We start from the raw sequence: 21220 nt of genomic DNA, 5'->3' as shown, positions 1-21220 counted from the left end.
ATGCTAAGATTTGCATCCGCAGCACCTCTCCACTCAGTAAAACATTGGATTGCTGTAATTGGTAGTAGGAGTAATCCATGCACTTATGTGGGGGAGCATTGGAATGACATTGATATACAGCGCTCCATTAATTGCCATATGAATAGGGTCTGCAGTGGTTGGCGCTCTGCTGATGCATCACAGTAAAAGAGATGGGTCACTCTGTCTTCTCCAGCCCGCAGCTTTGCCAAGCTCATAATTACTAAAACCCCCAATTAATCTTCCCATCACATAGGCCAAATATACACTTCCTACCTATATAAATGAGTTACAGTATATGCTCTTAGTAAATGTGCACGATTGTGTGTGTGTGTGTGTGTGTTTACGCAAACAGCTTTACATGCATACATTCATGTGTGCACAAATATGCCAGTGTGATCATGTTTTTATGCAACATATCATATTTTTGCGGTGTTTCCTGTAGTTCTATTGCAGACCATAAAGGGTATCATGTGGTATCAGTAATGTCAATACCGATGCCACTTGAACTACCATCTGCACTGCACTACAAAAAGCCCCTTTTGTACAATGTCAACATTATGCACTGCAAAAATTAAAGTCTTACTAAGTGTATTTTTCTCATTCCTTGTCAAAATAACTCATCGTACTTAAAATAAGACATAATCACCTGAAGAGTAACTTTTCAGTGAGATATAATAACTTATTTATACACAATAGATCTGGAAAATCTAGTTTCAAGAAATATTACCAAGATATTTTTTACTTGTTCCATTGGCAGATTTTTTTGTTGTTTTTTTTTGCTTAATTCAAGATTTTTTTTTTTGCTGAATTCAAGCAAAAAAATCTGCCAGTGGAACATGTGAAAATTATCTTGGTAAAAATTCCTTGAAATAACATTTTCCAGATCTATTGTCTAAAAATAAGTTCTTATATCTCACTGAAAAGTTACTCTTTAGGTGATTATGTCTTATTTTAAGTGTGGTGAGATATTTGGACTAGAAATGAGAAAAATACACTTGGTAAGATTTTTATTTTTGCAGCGTGTTCACAGAATAAATGGAAAAAAAACAAGGTAAAACTCAGATGTATGTTAAAAAAGGATCAGAATTAGAATCAGCTTTATCTGCCAAGTACGTAAACACATACAAGGATGCTTTTGTTGGCACTTGTTGTCCTTCTAGGATAAGATAAATACAAAAATGTAAGAAAAAATATAAGAAAAGTAAAATAACAAAAATTCTATGCACATATAAACTCTATACACATAAAACTAGACGTATCTACAATTATTCTAAGCTTACAGAAGACACAGACTTTTCGAGACCATCAGATTTAGTGTAATTTTTCTTTAATATGAAACAGTTTTACATTTCTTTGACATGTTCAGAACACTTCCTCTGAATATAAACTGGATTAAAAAGTAAGAATTTATCCTGTTATTGTGTTTCGATGTTCTCCATGAGACCAGTCCTTATGTGAGTGTTTGTCTCCGCTGTGCTGGACTGAATAGAGGCGGCTGTCAATAAGGGCAGCCTTCCTATGTCTGAAGCCTACACTGTGTCTGATTTCTGAGAGGTCAAAACAGCAGTTAAACGCACACTTTTACTTGACAGTATCATAGTGTGAGTGTGTGTGTTTGTGTGTGTGTGTGTGTGTGTGTGTGTAATGGAATTTGCACATGCATGTATGTGTGTGTCTATATGAATATGTATTTCTGATTCTTGTATGCAGCTCTGGCCCCTGGCCACTCAACCTTTACTCATTCAGAATACAATCTCTTCTTTACACTCCAATCTGCCTTTATCCATCAGAGTTTCACATCCATAACACCTTACTGGCACCCAGTGGGGACAAGTGGTACTGCATCCACTTGATGCTTGGCTGCCAGCAGGGGAGATAGAAAACTGTTTACAAGTGGCATTTGCCCCTAATTAAAAGCAGCACTTGTTGGAGCACTTGGTCTGCAGAAGGACTAGCATCCACAGTGATGCATGCTGGGCCGCTGATCCGCCGGTAAGCCTCCTCCACTCTGAAGAGACACACACGTTGGTCAATAAATGATCAAAACATACATATAAGTACAGCAGATGACACTTCGACTCCACTGAATAGCCAGTTCACTGCTCACGTGTTTTTCTTAACAGTCTGGATGGTGATAAAAACTGACGACATGTGAGATGCACAAAGAGAAACAACACAGATGGCCCAGGGAGCAGCCGTTCCCTCAGACAAATGAAGAATAGTCTTTGTGATAGTGATTGACCAAGTCTGCCGAGTCTCTCACTCTCTCAGCGGCAGTCAAAACCCTCCATTTTCTAATTCTGCTGGTCCAACATCTGGCTGTCCCATGTGGAAAGGCCATTATGTCAGGACAGAGGATGAATGAAAGTAGCCATCGACCTGTCTGCGCAGCCACTAACTGGGCCGGCAGAGCCTGCGAGTTTTGACCAGCTTAATGGAGCACAACAGCTCAGCAACTAATCACCTGTTCTCTCTCATCAGCTGCTTCCCCCACGGGACAGTAATTGATTGTTAAGTGTTTGATGGATCAGACTCAGACGGAGCTGACCTGACTCAGTGGAAGCAACAGTACAGTTTGTACCCCATCTGCGTCTTCACACTCAACTTCTTTCATCACAGACTGTAAAACATTTGTCCACACATTTCCCTTAGTTTGGTGTGTTAAATGACAATTATTTTTACCCATCTGCCATCATCAATAGACTCTTAATTCTTCTTGACTCAACCTTTATTATAAAAGAATACTTCATTTATGATTTACACTGACAGTACACAACTATTCCAGTGTGTTTGTTGATTCAGGTTGTGAAAACTAACTTACAAATCGTCTAAATTCATAAACTGTCTCTGTTTTCAGAAGTCTGGAATATATTTGGATGCTTTCCCTACTGAATTAAAACTTTGCTTTAACACATTTAAAGGTTTAATGTATCTCGTGACATGTTATATAGTGACATCTAGTGGTGTTTAGCAAAATACTTGTGCATTTACAGTAGTAATTTCATTCAAATTTTAAAAAGCATAAAGTAACAACAACAATGAAAAGTATGTGCATAACAAGCTGTGGAGTGACTTTGTGGAATAATCTAGAACAGGAGATAAAGGAAAGTACAAACATAAAGGTATTTAAAAAGAGGTATAAAGAATTGTTTCTAAATAGGTATAGGGAACATGAAGGATAAAAATAGTATTGTTGCAAAGATCAGGTGTGGTTTCTGGGAATTAAGAGAGAGTAATTCGAATTTCAGAGTTTCTGATATGTGTGAGTGGATTAGAGTGGGGGCAGATGTGAAGTCTACACGAATGGGGATTGTGGGTGTGAAATTATGGAATGGACCTTATGATGCATTTAAGTCATTCACTCCTTTGGCGAAGTTTAAAAAAAAAAAAAGTACGTTAAGTTTAAATTATGCAGAAATATTGAATTGAGATGGTAGATGTGTTTTTGTTGTTGACTTTTTTTTTTTTTTAATTTAATTTTTTATTTGTTATTATTATGGTGTAAATGCTCGATGCTGTACACATTTAAGTTGACGTAAGCAGTGTATTAGTTGAAAAGGATAGGCAAAAAATAAGCTTTTGCTTCTAGCCTATTCCTTTTTTGGTTTTTATGTTTATTACAAATGATGTACTGAGAACAATGACTGATGTAAAACCAAAAATAAATTTATTCATTATCATTATCATTATCCAACTTATTTTAGTTGGTCCAGTTAGTTAGTCCAGCTTCATTACATGTAACACAATACCTTAGGAACAGACTGATAGAATGTCACAAAATTTGGGGTAAACCTTGACTTGGATGGAAGAGTGAACTGAGGAAATTTCGGTGTCCAAAGGTCAACGCCACTGTAACCTCATTTAAAGGTTTAATGTATTTTGTGACATGTTATATAGTGACATCTAGTGGTGTTTAGCAAAATTCTTCTGCGTTTATGGTAGTAATTTCATTCATCCAACTTATTTTACTGTATTTTCGTGTATTTTCTATCAATTTATTCTATTTCATCTTTAGTTTTCATCTATTTTATCTACTTTTTACGAGAACATGTTCCCATCAGTCCATCTTCTATACATGTAACATGCAATATCTTAGAAACAGATTGATAAACCTTCACTTGGACATAAGAGTGAACTGAGGAAATTTTGGTGTTCAAAGGTCAAAGGTCAAGGCCACTGTAACCTCATTTAAAGGTTTAATGTATTTTGTAACATGTTATATAATGATATTTAGTGATGAAGCTGAAGATCTGAAAAGAATCCCTTCTCACCTTCCCCTACAGTGGCCACAAAAATGCAAAATGTTGTTAAATCAGTGTTTTAATTTGGATGATCCTATTTTTTTTACACCTTTATGTATCGTAAGTATGGACGCCTCCACAAAGAAACAAGGAGGGCTTAATGGAGGAGATCAGCTTCAGCTCCATCACTCATTCTAATGAAACAAAAACACAAGTTAGTTGTGATGTTATACTGATGTGTGTATTTTTTATTCAACCTTTATTTAACCTGGTTTTTTAATATAATAACTCTCAACTTTAATCTGATCTTACATGATCATTAAATTCAATATAAGAAAATACATGATCTATATTATAAAAGTCAACTGGCCTCTGTGTCCGTGCATGTGTCCAGGAATTTGCGCAAAATCCAGAAAGAGCTGACTGCTGCAGTTTGGTATACTTATGTGTTTTTGATCAAGGAAAAGGCTAGCAAAAATAGCCAGTTATTAGGATCAATATTTCGGGAGATATTAGAAATTTTTGAATACAATAGCCTTATAATCATGTTGCTATGGCAGGAATGCTTTGGCGGTGACTGCTGGACAAATGCAGTACAGCATGCACGAATACACACCAGCATAAAAACTAACACATCTAGAACCCATGGATCCCCAAGGGTCTAGTTTTTACTCAAAAATGCAAAATATAGAGCATAATATTAGAATAAATGGTGACAGGTCAGTTAAAGGAGTGATATTTTGCTGTTTTAAATGGAATTATGCATTTTAAAACATTTCCCTGTGGTCTACATAAACTGTAAATGCTATACTTGGGTCTGAATTCTTCATTAATTCAACTCCACAGGTCCATCTTCAACCCTATTTCTGAGTAATGACACCAGAAAGGTGGTTTTGAGCGCTGGCCCTTTAAATTCACATGAGCCACTTCATGCCCCGCCCCCTCCAGGTTGTTGGCTGTGCTGCTCTGTCCCGTTCAATCAACAACTGAACATTTTAGATCACAGGTGCCAAACATGCGGCCCGGGGGCCAAATCCGGCCTTCCAAAGGTCCATGGGATGAATTTGTGAAATGCAAAAATTACACTAAGATATTAACAATCCTTTTAGTTCAGGTTCCACATTCAGACCAATTCAATCTCAAGTGGGCAGGACCAGTAAAATATTATCATAATAACATAAATAATGACAACCCCAAATTTTTCTCTTTGTAAATGTAAATATTTTCATGTAATTACACTTAAACAAAGCAAAATTTTGCAAAAAAAACAAAAACAAAGTTAATTACCTGAACAAATATGAACAACCTGAAATGTCTTAAGAGAAATAAGTACAATTTTTACCAAGATTCTACCTATAACTAAATGTTTCATGTATTTGTAGACCCACTGTGATCTGTAAGTTATAATGTACATGTGTAAATGATAAACTGAAGCAGAATATTGTTAAAATTACACTTATTTTTTCAGTTTGTTCATGTTATTCACATCTTTTGAAAGGATAGTTTGTAAATGCAAACCTTTTCATAATGTAAATTTACTTTTTTTGCTCTAAACCGGGGGTGTCAAACATGTGGCCCGGGGGCCAAATGCGGCCCGCCAAAGGGTCCAGTTCAGCCCCTGGGATGTTTTTGCCAAGTGCAAAAATTCCACAGTCTTGAATTGAATTGAGCAAAAAAAAAAAAAAAAAAGAAATTTAGCTTGAATTAAGGAAAAAATCTTCAATAAAAAAACTTCAATTAAGCCAAAAAAAAAAAAAATCTTCAATTAAGTAAAAAAATCAATTAAGCCAAAAAAATATTCAATTAAGTAAAAAATATTCAATTAAGCCAAAAAAATCTCAAATTTAGCAAAAAATCTTGAATTAAGCCAAAAAAAATCTTCAGTTAAGTAAAAAAAAAAAAATCTTGAATTAAGCCAAAAAAAAAAAAATCTTGAATTAAGTACAAAAAAATCTTCAATTAAGTAAAAAAAACCTTGAATTAAGTCAAAAAAAAATCTAGAATTAACAACTTAATTTTTTTTTCTTTCTATGTGTGCAAAAAATAACATTAAGTTATGAAAATATTTACATTTCCAAACTATCCTGTAACACTAAAATGTGAGTAACCTGAACAAATATGAACAACCTGAAATGCCTAAAGAAAATTAAATGCAATTTTAACAATTTTTCAGCCTGTTCCTCAGTGTTCAGTGTCTTTGTAGATCTGATCCATAATGCACATGGACAAATGATAAGTTGAGGAAAAATATTGTTAAAATTGCACTAAATTTCCTTACGTTTAATTTAAATATCATTTTTTTCAGTTTGTTTTTTGTTTGTTTGTTTGTTTGTTTGTTTTTAATAGTTTATAAAAGTAAGTATTTTCATAATTTAATGGGGTTTTTTTTTTTACACTAAAACAAAGACAAAAATTTGGAGTTGTCATTATTTATAGGTTATTATGTTATTATTTTACTGGTCCGGCCCACTTCAGATCAAATTTAGCTGAGTGTGGCCCCTGAACTAAAATGAGTTTGACACCCCTGGTGTAGATGATTGGCTCGAAGTTTGGACATATTTTCAGTATGGACTACAACCGCTGCTGCTGATAAACAATTATGCCATACTCAGAGAAATGTTTGTCGGAAGTCTTGACCTTATATGTGCAAATGTCATGATGTAAGTTGTTATAAAACATAACAAATTAAGCAGGATGGGTTGAAACGGGTTGTAGAAATCCACTTGATTTTTACCAAAATGAATATAAAGATAGCTTTGCAGCATCTGGAGGGTTCAAATTCAAACTTTCTGAACTATTAGGGTCTGAATACACAAATAAATGAACCAAAGACTAATAAAAGTGGGTTTAGCAAAATATGAGCCCTTTAAGAAAAGTTAAAAATAGAGAAAAATTCATTTGGGAACTGACACAAAAGTAGCACTGGGTCTTTATGGGTTAATATTTTAGATCAGCACATGCTTTGGGTCGCTGTTGGCTGGTTAGATCTTCAAGGGTTAAGGCCCATGTGGGCTTTTCTCCAAATCCACCTTCTATAAACTAAAAAATTCAACTCAACTAAGCCATTTTCTCTCCGAGTGACACTAAAACGCTGATGGATGCTTTCATTCTGAGTAGGCGAGACTACTGTAATACTCTGCTATCTGGTCGACCCAAAAAATGTAAATCATCTGCAGCTGATTCCGAACTCTGCAGCTGGAGTACTTAGTGATACCAGAGGGAGAGAATATATTACACCTGTTCTGAAGCCGTTACATCGGTTGCCTGTCAGGTTGTGTATTGATTTGAAAGTTCTTTTACTTTTTGCACCTGCATGCGTCTCATACGTTCACGATGTACGAACGGTGCGAACCCTCAGGTCCTTGGCACGAGTCTGTTCGGGGATCCCGAGTGCGGGACTGAAATCTTTGGTGAAGCAGGCTTTAGCTTTGGTTGTTCGTGCCGTTGAACAGTCTGCCTGAGGACCTGAGAGCAGCTGGAAGTGTGGAAATGTTTCAACTGAAAACCCACTCTTCAGCCTGACACTTGACTATAGATTATAGGTTACGGATTCCATTTTATTGTATTCATGTGTTTATTCTGCTTTACAGTTTTTATCTATTTATACCACAGGTGTCAAACATACGGCCCGGGGGCCAAATCTGGCCCGCCAAAGGTTTCATTCCGGCCCGCGGGATGAAAGTGCAAAAATTAATCTGAACAGTCCACGTTGTCCAGATCATTTTGGTTCAGGTTCCACATACAGACCAATGTGATCTCCAGTAAAAATAACAACACAATAACCCATAAATAATGACAATGACAAATTTTCTTAGTTAGAAAACTATTTTTTCACAATAAAATGCAAATAAATACATAAATATAAACAAAGATGAACAACTCGAAATGTACAATTTTAACAATATTCTGCCTGTTACTAAATGTTTTGTGCATTTATAGATCCACTGTGATCTGTAGTTGTGTTGTTAATAATAATAATAATAATAATAATAATAATAATAATAATAATAATAATAATAATAATAATAATGAGATGTAATATTGTAGAAATTGTTCAAATTTTAGTTCCAAACTCCAACATTTAACAATATTCTGCCTGTTACCAAATGTTTATGCAACATTATGTATAATGTACATGTATAAATAATAAGTCAAGGCATAATATTGTTAAAATTGCACTAATTTGTCAAAGGAAATTTCTGTTTTTTCAGGTTATTCACATCTCTTTTGTAAAATGTAAATATTTTCATCATTTAATTGGGGGGTTTTTTGTACTAAAACAAAAAGAAAAACTTGGATTTGTCATTATTTATAGGTTGTTAAGTCATTGTTTTACTGGTTTGGCCCGCTTGAGATCAAATTGGGGTAAATATGGCCCTTGAATCAAAATGAGTTTGACACCCCTGATTTATACGCTTTTGTGTGTTTTTTAGTCTTACTTTATTTATTACTTAATGAGTTTGGTTTAATTATTACCTTCGCCAAGGAAGTTATGTTTTCATCGGGGTTTCTCTGTTTGTTTGTCTGTTAGCAAGATAACTCAAAAGGCTACTGAAGGATTTTGATGAAATTTTTAGGGAATGTTGATACTGGCACAAGGAACAAATGATAAAAATTTTGGTGGTGATCGGGGGGGGGGGGGGGGGGGGGGGGGGGGGGGGGTATGGTTGTTTGTCTGTCTGTTAGCAAGATAACTCAAAAGTATATGTATACAAGCAAGGAATAGATGAACATGTGAATATAAAGTTGGAGACTGTTACTTAAACACAAACTGTAATTAAAAATAAAATTGTCCTCCAAAGAGGGGTGATGGTGGCAGGTCGAAGAAAAAAAAAAAAAAGATAACTCAAAAAGTCATGGAAGGATTTTGATGAAATTTTCAGGAAATTTTGGTACATTTTGGTGGTGATTGGGACTGATCTGCCTTGGCGGAAGTCTGTGGTTTCTGAGTGCTTTTCTAGTTTTTTTTATTTTTAACCCATAAAGACCCAAACATCCACTGTCGACCAAAAGCATCTACTGAAACAAAATGTTTAATACCTATTGATCCACTAATCCTATCAATACATGTAAATATTTGGTGTAAAATACAGTTTGTCATCTTTTCCTGGTCATCAGATAGAACCTATTTGGACGTTCAGAGGCTCCATAGTTACCGTGGAAACACTGTCATCTTCTACAACATTGATTCACCAGTAAAACGCATGGAGATGGACAAAAGTTGCTTTTCCATTGACCCTCAAACTGCACAAATATAACTTGCGCATAAAAATGTACCTAGTGGAAAAATGATAATTTCGCCTAAACTATCGTTTTTCGATTAAAAGTTTTAGCGCTGGCAAGAAGCGGTTTTTTGGGTGTAGCTCAAATGGTATATCATGCAAAACTGCAACGGAAAGAACTTTTTCCACAACTACAGTCATGGGAATTGAAAAAAAAAAAACAAAAAACGGATGTTGACAGATGTTACAACAAGCGAAGAAGAGTTTTAAAAGAAACATGTTGCGGTATGTGTGGACACACTTGGAAACCAAGGTTATAATAGTTTTGGATTTTTCATTGTAGTTTAGTTTTATTTAGTTTTGACTTTTTTTTCTCAAATTCAGTTAGGTTTAATGTGTTTTTCAAACAGATTTGCTAGTTTTTATTAATTTTTGTTATTTTCTAAATGCTTAGTTTTAGTTTACTTTTACTTTCTTCATATCTTTTCTCTTCTTCCCCATCAAATTCAAATAAATCCCAGACAGGACTCTGCTGCTTTCTCCCAACTTTAGTCTCCATGTTTCCAGGTAGAGTGGCGATGAGAAGACGACTGTAAACCACAAGTGACGAGAAGTGACGGACCATTAAATATCATATGGTGCCACTAGCTAAAATTGCTTGAGGGAAATAAATCAGTTTCATATCAATCCGACATTGACAAAAACGAAAACGAAGGGAATTTTATCCATAATTTTTATAAGTTTTAGTTAGTTTTGTAAACACACAATACAGTTTCAGTTGGGTATTGTTTTTTTTCTTTTAATTATAGTTTTTATTTATTTCAGTTAACGAAAATGTTTTTACAATTCTAGTTTTCGTCATTGCGTTAGTTTTCGTTAATGATAATAAATGACACTTGCACTGGCAAGTGGTGGTTTTTCGGGCATAGCAAAATTGGTATATCATGCAAAACTCAATGGAAAGACCTTTTTCCGCAACTAGAGTCACATGAATAAAAAAAAAAAAAGATGTTACAACAAGCAAAGAAGAGGAGTTTTAAAAGAAACATGGCATGGTATGTGTGGACACACCAGGAAACCAAATCATTTTTTAATTTAGTACGAGATAGAGGGGTAATATATAATAATAATAATGAATATATCTGTAAATCAACACCATATTTATGTTCGTCGCCATGTTTATGGAATGACTTCTCGTGTCATCTCGCGATAATAAATAAACAAATCATCGCATTTGTGATTTAATGGAAAAACCGACATTATGCACTTCTGTTTCTTCAACATTAAGTAAATATTGGTAAAGTTTTGTGCAGATGGTAAAGCGACTAATGACAGTGGATGGACAGTCCGAATAAATCCATGTGACGTAAAGGTCCAATCACTGCTCTGGGCCTTTGAGGGTCAATAACTCAAACTCAAACTGTCATATCTCACCTGAGTCTGAACAGATGGTTGTGATCCAGCTCTTTCTCCTCCTCGGTCTTTCCTTGACCTCTGACCCTCAGCCTCCTCTTCCTCTCCTCCGGGTCCAGGGTGAGTACGACCACCAGACTGGGCTGGACCAGATCACTGGGCCAACGGTACAACTCTGAACCCTCCGCTGGAAGGCTGGACACCGGGCCGCTCACCGCTGTGGCGATGGCGTAGGATGCTGTGCTGTGCCAGAACCTACGGTGGTGGAGTTAAGTTTGGTTTATTTTAAATGACACGCTACTGGCATCATATTCTATAGCTGGGGTGTCAAACAGGCAGCCTGTGGGCCAAAACCAGCCCACTAAAGGGTCCAATCCGGCCCAAGTGCAAAAATGACACTGAAGATATTAACAGTCGAGGGTATCGAACTGATGATCACAAGTAAAATAATAGCATCAAAACCTTTAAATAATGACTCCAGATTTTATTCTTTTGGTTTAATGTGAAAAAAAGAAAAAAAAACATTACAGTATGCCACAGGTGATAAACATATGGTCTGTGGGCCAAAACCAGCCCACCAAAGTATCAAATCCGTCTTGTGGGATGAATTTGTGAAATGCAAAAATTACACTGAAGATATTAATAATCAAAGATGTGAAAATCATTTTAGTTCAGGTTCTACATACAGACCAAGGTTCTAATAGTTTTGGATTTTTCATTTTAGTTTAGTTTTAGTTAGTTTTGACTTTTTTTTCCTCTAATTCAGTTAGTTTTAATTAGTTTTTGTGCAGGTTTGCTAGTTTTTATTAGTTTTCGTTTTTTTCTAAATGCGTAGTTTTGGTTTTTTCATATCTTTTACTCAAATAAATCCCAGACAGGACTCTGCTGCTTTCTCCCAACTTTAGTCTCCATGTTTCCAGGAGACCAGAAGACGACCCTAAACCACAAGTGACGGACCGTGAAGTGTCATATGGTGTCGCTAGCTAAAATTGCTTAAGTGAAATAAATCGATTTCGTATCAATCCGACATTGACAAAGACAAAAACGAAGGGAATTTTATCCATAATTTTTATACGTTTTAGTTTTTTTTTTTTTTTTTTAATTCTAGTTTTTATTTATTTCAGTTAACAAAAATGTTTTTTCAGTTCTAGTTTTCGTAATTTCATTAGTTTTTGTTAACGATAATAACCTTGATACAGACAAATATGATCGAAAGTGGATCAGATCAGTAAAATACTATCATAATAACCTAAAAATAAAGACAACTCCACATTTTGTCTTTGTTTTAGTGTAAAAAAGTAAACTGCACCTCAATGCCTCTATTGCCTCTGGTCTGACTACCTCGTGTGCTTTTATTGCGTGTTTTTATTGTATAGGATATTTATTTTTCTGGCTATGTCACCTATATTATTAATAGTAATATTATTCTTATTCTTTATACTTAATTCTTACATTTTTATTCTTCTCCATCCTTTTTCGCACTTCCGTTCTATCCTTATTTAGACTATTGTACATACGTTTGCTCACTATGTCATTTGTATGTATGCAAGCAACGGAGTTCACAGAGTTTCCTTCAGGATGAATTAAGTCTGTCTATCTATCTATCTATCTATCTATCTATCTATCTATCTATCTATCTATCTATCTATCTATCTATCTATCTAAATTACATGAAAATGTTTACATTAACAAACTATACTTTCACAAAAAAATGTGAATATCCTGAACAAATATGAACAACCTGAAATGACTTAAGAGAAGTCAGTGCAATTTGACCAATATTCAGCTTGTTATTAAATGTTTTGTATACTTGTAGGTCCACTGTGATCTATAAGTTGTAATGTACATGTGTAAATGATAATATTGTTAAAATTGCACTTATATTTCTTAAGACATTTCAGGTTGTTCATGTTCACATTTTTAATGAAACTTTGTAGATGTAAACTTTATTATAATGTAATTTTAATTTTTTCCGCTGTTATTATTTTAGTGATCTGATCCACTTCAGGTCATACTGGGCTGAATGTGGCCCCTGAACTAAAATAAGTTTGACACCCCTGCATTTTGCCTATTAATAACATCCCAGAGGCCGAACTGGACCCTTTGGCGGGCCGCATTTGGCCCCCGGGCTGCATGTTTGACACCCCTGTCTTAAATCATCATGAACAGGACATCTTACAGCTGTAGCCACAATGTGTCCCAATATTTTTGTCCTTATAGTTTAGAAGCATCAATATTTCCTCAAAGTTTAATGGGATATTTTTCTTCTTAAGTCACATGTTGAGAAATGATCTGGTTATTTGTGGTAAAAATAAATAAATAAATAAATAAAAATAAATAAAATAAATAAATAAAATTTAAAATTGCACTTATTTTTCTTAAGAAATTTCTGTTTTTTTCAGGTTTCTCACATCTTTGTTGTTTGGATAGTTGTTTTTTTGTTTAATGTTATTTATTTTGCCCTAAAACACAGAGAAAATGTTGGACTTGTCGTTATTTATATGTTATTATTCTATTATTTTACTAGTGTCATTGATCACATTGGGCTGAATGTGGCCCCTGAAACAAACAGACTCTGACCCCCCTGTTCTATAGGTTCCTGTATGATGTTGTTATACACTGCAGCCCCCCTGTTTTCAAAAACTTCTTACAAGAGGAAAGGTCACCAAACAGGCAAACTTCTCCTCACCTCCGACATCACAGCCGTCTTTACCTGTCAACGATGACAGGTGCGTTCGTGGCCTCCTGCTCCATTTGTTCTGCTGTGATGTAGTTCCCCAGGGCGTAGAAGGCCCTGCGGATGAGGGGGGGCTCCTGATCAAAGCGGGCCCTCCAGGGGGACAGGCACTGGGGAGGGGACCGCAGAAGAGTGGCTCCAAGGCTATCCCTCAGAGATTCAGTCAAAGTGGTCTTACCTGTGATGAGAAGACAGACCGACAGAAGAGTCAGCGCACAAACACAAGAAACCAAAGCCGCACTTTTCACATCACCAACAGTCGCATTCAGGAAGCGTCGGCCTGTACGAGCAGCTCAAAACTCTACCAGGCAACTTTTCACTCCTAAAACTCCAGCAACTAGTTTAGGATCTGATTCATCACCATTTATCACAATATTATCCTCTGTTTTTTGGTTGTTTTTTTTTGCATTTTTCAGTGTAAAGTCGTATTTTACTGTGTCTACAACTGCTGTTATTTGTCAAAATACATAAGTTTTAACCCTTTCATGCATAGTGGTCATTCCAGTGCACAGCTATTCTACAGCTGTTCTCTTGTATATTCATGGATTTTATTGTTTTAGTTTCATATCCGCCAACACAGTGGACATCCCATACACTGCAATTCATACCATTACTGGAACTGTTCTTGATAAACCTGATCTGCACTAACATGTTTGAGTGTACATGTTTGAGTGTGCTTGTTATTGTTATTAGACTGTAATTAACCATTTTTCTGAACCCTTTCATGCATGAATTATGAGAACTTTAAGTCTTGAATTAAGCCAAAAAAAATCAAGAATTAACAACTTTTTTTTTCTTTGTTTTAGTGCAAAAAAATAACATTAAAATATGAAAATATTTACATTTACAAACTATCCTGAAACACTAAAATGGGAAGAACCTGAACAAATATGAACAACCTGAAATGTCTAAAGAAAATTAAGCACAATTTGAACTATTTTTCAGCCTGTTCCTCAGTGTTTAGTGTCTTTGTAGATCTGATCCATAATGCACATGGACAAATGAGAAGTTGAGGAATAATATTGTTAAAATTGCACAAAATGTTCTTAAGGTTTTCAATTTAAATTTCAGTTTTTTCAGGGGTTTTTTTTTTTTTGGATAATTTGTAAAAGTAAGTATTTTCATAATTTAATGTTTTTTATTTACACTAAAACAAAGACAAAAATTTGGAGTTGTCATTATTTATAGGTTATTATATTATTATTTTTCTGGTCCGGCCCACTGCAGATTAAATTTAGCTGCATGTGGCCCCACCCCTGGGTTAAGGCATTCTTTGTCATTATTGCATTACAATTAACTATCATTCAACTTTATCTACACTGATGCAACAAAAAATGACCCTCTGAGGACTGTCAAGTAAAATAATATCTGTCTGAAACAATGATATGTGATTTTAAAGTAACCTTGAACGGCTTAAAACACCAAAGCCACTACCTATACGACTGTGTTTTCATGAGGTTTTCTTAAGAGTATTATATGAACAAGTTATTCAATAAACCAATGTGCCAGTGATGTGACTTCACTGAGGTCAGGATACATGATATTCCATTAAGCAAAGCCCACTGGCACATAATGGCTTTAGCAGAGAACAACTGGCCATCACTTAAGTCGGACATCTATACATCAAACTGATCACATATTTATTTATGAGCTAATGGCATTAACCTGTGGCATCCAGGCCTTCTATGACAACGACGGGGAAATCTGGTTTGTTTCTGGCCGTGGCGGCTCTGCTCGGCAGCAGCTCCAGCACAGACGTCGCCTCCGGGATGATGTCAGCGCACTGTGGAAGAGACGGGTTAGTGTTGTGAAGGACAGGTGCACACATGAACACACACTCTAATGCACTGGGAGGCATCGCACTGGGATGGAACGGCCAATTCTGCAATGCAATACCGACCCACACCACATGAGGGCGACACTTGGTCAAATTTTATACTGCATTTCCACCTCATAGGTTTATGCAGCTTTAATGAATCAAATGCAATATTGGGACATGTTGAATTGAGGTGTTTCTTTTCTAACAGGGGTCTGGACTCAGAGATTGTTTTTACTTAATTTCTCTCAACATTGTTTTTGTTTTTCTTATTCATGACTATGACTTTAGGGTTAGGGGTTAGGGCAGTGTTTTTCAACCTTGGGGTTCTACCTCTAAATTTCCAAAGTATTTGTCATGGTCTGACTGTAAATAATAATTTTCTACCACAACTAACCATCTACTTTCTTCACTTAGGTGGAAAAATATCCCATTAAACTTTAAGGAAATATTGATGTTTATAAACTATACGGATAAAAATATTGGGACACATCATGTCTACAGCTGTAAGATGACCTGTCCATGATGATTTAAGATATAAACATCAATATTTCTTTAAAGTTTAAGGGCTGATTTTTCTTACTAAGTGAGACGTGAAGAAAGCCGATGGTTAGTTGTGGTAAAATTGTTGTTTACAGTCAGAGCATGAAAAATATTTTACAAATTTAGAGGTAGAGCATTTAAAGTCACAGTCATGACAAAAAAAATATTTATTTATTTATTTATTTTACAGCAAATAACCATCTTATTTCTTAACATATCACTTAAGAAGAAAAATATCCCATTCAACTTTTAAGTAAATATTGATGTTTTTAAACTACATGGATCAAAATATAGGGACACATCATGTCTACAGCTGTAAGATCACCTGTTTGTGATGATTTAAGATATAAACAGTAATATTTCCTTAAAATATAATGGGGGATTTTTCTTCCTAGATTTTCAAGAAAATTCTCCCCTTATATTTTAAGGAAATATTACTGTTTATATCTTAAATCAACATGAACAGGACATCTTACAGCTGTAGCCATGATGTGTCCCAATATTTTTATCTGTATAGTTTATAAACATCAATATTTCCTTTAAGTTTAATGGGAGATTTTTCTTCCTAAGTGAAATATAAAGAAATTAGATGGTTAGTTGTGGTAGAAAATGATTATTTACAGTCAGAGCATGAAAATGTTTTTAGAAATTTAGAGGTAGAACATTTAAAATCATTCATGGATTTAAAAAAAAAAAAAAAAAACCTTGAGAGAAATTAAGTAAAAGCCATCTCAGAGACATCTGGAAGCAATTTAAACAAAACTAACCAATGCACTGATATTTATCCCAATATTTGTCGTTATTGTTTTGCATCCCAGACCCATTAGAAAAGAAACACCTGAATTCAACGTGTCCACATACTTTTGTCCATACAGTGCACAGGTGTCAAACATGCGGCCCGTGGGCCAAAACAGGGCCCCAAAGGATCCGGTCCGGCCCGTGGGATGACTTTATGGAATACAAAAACTGCACTGAAGATATTAACAACCAAGGATGTTCAAATCATTTTAGTTCAGGGGCCACATACAGACAAAAGTTAGTCTTTAATTTAGTGTAAAAAAGTAAAATTACATGAAAATGTTTACATTTACAAACTATCCTTTCACAATATGAATAACCTGAACAAATATGAACAACCTGAAAAGAAAACTCAGTGTAATCAGTGTAATTTTAACAGTATTGTGCCTGTTACTGAATGTTTTTGTATTTGTAGATCCACTGTGATCTCAATGTTTTAATGCACATGTGGAAATGAGAAGCTGAAGCATAATATTGTTAAAATTGCACTTATTTTTCATCTTCTTTTCTACTTAAACTTATTTTACACTTATTAACACTTATTTTTCTTCATAAATGTAAGTTTTTTCATGGTTGTTCATGTTATTCCTATTTTTTCAAAGGACAGTTTGTAGATGTAAACATTATCATCATGTAATTCTATATTTTTCATTCACAACATAGAGAAAACTTTGGAATTTATATTATTTAAAGGTTATTATTTTACTTGTCTGCAGTGGCGGCACCAAGGGGGGGCATGGGGGGGCAAATGCCCCCCCAGTCACACACCCTTTGCCCCCCCAGTTGCCCCCCCACCCAGATTTGGGCAAATCTTTGGGAAAATTCGGGAAACGAAGAAATATGAAAAATCCGTTAATGAAAGCATATATAACACATTTTGATACACTTATAATACAACCAGACAGACAGTCCCCCCCCCCCCCCCCCCATGCACACATCTATAGAGGGTTCTCTCAAAGGCCAGCTGGTCACTGTCCAAAGCCCCACCACTGCCTGCTTGTGAAATCCCCTCCACTGAAAAAAAACACAACTTGTGACATTTACTTTTAGAAAACTACTCCTCCTGTTTTGAATTTACCAGTAACAAGCTTTGAAAGAGTGATTTATTTCAGATAAGTTTTGCTACTACCTTAACACTTGTGAACTTAGTTATGTCGAATTTTCATTGACATTCTCTGGCACACACATGGAAAAGCTAAAATAGTGGAAGGCCTGACAGACTTTGTTGAATATAAAGCTACAGTTTTGAACTCATTTAAATGCCACTGGTACTTCCTTGATATCAAACTTTTTTTTAATTCTCTTTTATATGTATAATTGTATCCCATCCATTTTTCTGTTTGAAAATGGGATGATAAATTATACTTGTATCTTTTGTGATACTGGGAACCTATTTCCTTTTAAATAGACCACATATTATAACTGCATTCTCTTCAAGATGAAACTGAAGAGCAGGTCTAACATGCAGAGGTTGTTTCTTATGAATAATATAGTTCTAGGTTCATAATGATATGTGTGCCTTCAGGTCTGGAATGGATTAATACCTCCGACTGTATTGTGTTCATCTTTCTTCTACATAAGAAATGTAAAGCAAAGAATTAGCACAAGTAGCATAAGGACTAGTTTTTTATGTTTTGAACCCACCTATTAATTACAAATAGTTTTGTTAACTGTTCAGGTCTGTTTTATCACTCAACTTAAATATCTGCTAGAAGATTATACCGGTCGGTATGAAAGTGTACCTAAGCCTACAGATGTTGTCAGTGATTATATACATGTGCATGTAGTGGAAGCCATTGTATACATAAGTTTTGTTTGATTAGTTGGTTAGGCTACTGGTTTTATTTTGTTTTCAACATTTATTAACTTGCATACATTGGCATTGCTGTTTGTTTGCTGCATGTTTTTCTGATGTGTTTAGAGAAATATATGAAAGTAGATTGTACCTATTAAATAATCAGAACAGAAAGTCTGAGTTGTTCATGCTGTAGTTTTTAACAAATACTTTGAATACATTAAGTATTACCTGATTTGACCTAAAAGTGCCCTCTATATAAAGTGTAACAGATAGGCTATACATTATGTATGTAATATAATGTAATATATGTATGTAATATAATGTATGTGTGTGTGTGTGTATGTGTATGTATATATATATATATATATATATATATATATATATATATATATATATATATATGATGTATGATATATAATGTAATATATGTATGTAATATAATGTATATAATATATGTATGTGTGTGTGTGTGTGTGTGTGTGTGTGTGTATGTGTATGTATATATATATATATATATATATATATATATATATATATATATATGATGTATGATATATAATGTAATATATGTATGTAATATAATGTATATAATATATGTGTGTGTGTGTGTGTGTGTATATATATATAAAGCGCAATGCAAGCGTTAATTCCGTGCTATGCGCGAATTTTTTTTGTCCGACCCCCCCTCAACATCTTCTTTGCCCTCCAGTTGCCCCCCCCCCCACACACACACACACACACACACACACACACACTTTTCAAATCCTGGTGCCGCCACTGCTTGTCTGGCACAGTTGAGCTCATATTGGACTGTATGATCTAAACTGAGCCCCCCCCCCCCCCCCCCCCCCCCCCCCCCTCAGATCTAGTGCATATTTGGACCAGCTGTACCTCCTTCAGAACTTGGCGCGCCTCCTCAAAGCTGTAGAAAACATCAGTGTTGTAGATGCTGTGAACTGAGGGATGTTGTTGAGGCTCATCTGATGGAACCACAAAATAAAAGCCCCTGTCCCCCTTCCCCACACTGGCCCACAGATGCTGGGTCCACAGCGGACCCTCCTCAGCTCTCAGGTATGAACACACCATCACCGGGTCCCTCTGTAATAAATCCCTCAGAAGTCGCTCTGTGGATGATGGACTCTCAGAGTTATCTGTCAGAAAATAGCCCTTGACGACAGAACCCCTGACATTCGGCAAATATGAGCACATGGGAGACAAATCACACTCCGGAGGCAAGTCTCTCAACAGTTTGTCTCTGAGCTGCCCATAGAACTGGGCTTTTCTGACTCTGTTTATGCCGCAGATGAGGACAGAGTAGCACCTGTTGGAGCTGTGGACCTCACTGAACACGCGTGGAACCTCCTCTGGTCCGCGGATCTTGTCTTGAATTGTAAAGTAAAACGGAGCTCCATTCAGCTCTACTGCAAAAACACGAGAAGCCCACTGGGAAAGAAGAGGAAAGGCTCTGCGTGCCATGGTTGTCCTGTTTGTGTTCGCAGCTGTTTGTGGAACAGTGCGCACACTTACACAACCAGGAGGGAAAACGAAACTTAAGCTGAAAACAAGGGAAACGAAACTTAGCTGGACAAGAGCTAGGGTGGGATGAACTCACGACTCAGTGTTTTGCTTTTTGTTTTGTTTTTTTACAAGAATGTATTTATTATTCATCGATAGAACACACAAAAAATAGACTTTAACAAGAATACACACATACACATATAAACATATATAGACAAAATATAAATAAATAAAAGAGAAAGAAAATGAACATCCAACAATAAGTAAAGGTACAGTCAGAAAAGGGAAGAAAAAAAATATTATAATATGAAGTGGCAGGTCATTTTACTAAAGGAAACAACTCAGTGTTTTATTAAAAACAAAAGGAGGATGTTACGTTTTTCCTGCAAAGCCATAAAAATAAACTTAATGGGAAAAACAAAAACAAAAACAAACAAACATTCTGGCATTAAACAGAACATGTGCGAGGAAAAACAGGAGCAGGAAAATGAGTATCAGGCACTCAGACAATAAAAAATTAACAATTAAATAAAGAAGAGGTGCCAGCTCATTGTGTTTCAGACCTAAACACGTGCGTAAACACGTGCGTAAACACTGTGCGTAATGCGTAAATGTTCAACCGGAAGTGCGTTTTTATTATGAGTAAGTAGTTCTGCTTGTCTTGCAGGTTTGACAGATAGAGAAATATAGAAATGTGAGTTATATTTTACTACTTGATCCAGTGGATTGCAGTGTTTTATACTAATCATTACAATTAGAGCATTTCAGAAATGCTATAATTGTAATTTTCACAACAAATTATTCAAGAAAAAGCAAAAAGTATTGTTACAATATTGATGTTTCTTCAATAAAAATATAATTGCACCATTGTAATGTTGTACTGTGGTCATTCCAGCCCCTAGTGTTTTTCATGTGCGGTATGTATCTCATAATTACAGTAAAGTAAGTTGGCTAAAATGGTTTAAAGGTTATTTTTAACATGAAATAAAATCTTTTTCCTCCATAAATATTTCAGGAATCTGGTATTTTTGGTATTAGTACGTCATATACTATTAGCACAAACACTATGAACTACTTTTACTTTGTACTTTGGGAGTAATCATACTCCAAAAT

General features: G+C 35.3%; 1 protein-coding gene across 1 annotated transcript; it reads right to left on the bottom strand.

The window, feature by feature from the left end:
• Positions 1-1007: 1007 nt before the first annotated feature.
• Positions 1008-20112, bottom strand: cmpk2 (cytidine monophosphate (UMP-CMP) kinase 2, mitochondrial). The gene is made up of 5 exons (XM_030125891.1): positions 19481-20112; positions 15300-15417; positions 13611-13812; positions 10919-11152; positions 1008-2029 (listed from the first exon to the last, which is right to left on the bottom strand). The coding sequence occupies exons 1-5, from the start codon at positions 20063-20065 to the stop codon at positions 1909-1911; spliced, it is 1260 nt and encodes a 419-aa protein (XP_029981751.1). The 5' UTR covers positions 20066-20112; the 3' UTR covers positions 1008-1908.
• Between the last annotated feature and the right edge of the window lie 1108 nt (positions 20113-21220).

Source organism: Sphaeramia orbicularis, chromosome 22 (genome assembly GCF_902148855.1).
Source record: "Sphaeramia orbicularis chromosome 22, fSphaOr1.1, whole genome shotgun sequence".
Classification (NCBI taxonomy): domain Eukaryota; kingdom Metazoa; phylum Chordata; class Actinopteri; order Kurtiformes; family Apogonidae; genus Sphaeramia; species Sphaeramia orbicularis.
Note: the sequence above shows the minus strand (reverse complement) of the source record. Positions and strands in the feature narration are given on the sequence as shown.

What these genes read in the sequence shown, in the direction of transcription:
- cmpk2 (XM_030125891.1), bottom strand. Translation starts at nt 20,065, where the DNA reads ATGGCACGCAGAGCCTTTCCTCTTCTTTCCCAGTGGGCTTCTCGTGTT. An exon ending in CGCGCCAAGTTCTGAAGGAG is followed by an intron (nt 15,418 to 19,480) that starts GTACAGCTGGTC and finishes TCTCTTCCACAG; the next exon opens with TGCGCTGACATCATCCCGGA. An exon ending in GCACCTGTCATCGTTGACAG is followed by an intron (nt 11,153 to 13,610) that starts GTAAAGACGGCT and finishes CCACCACCGTAG; the next exon opens with GTTCTGGCACAGCACAGCAT.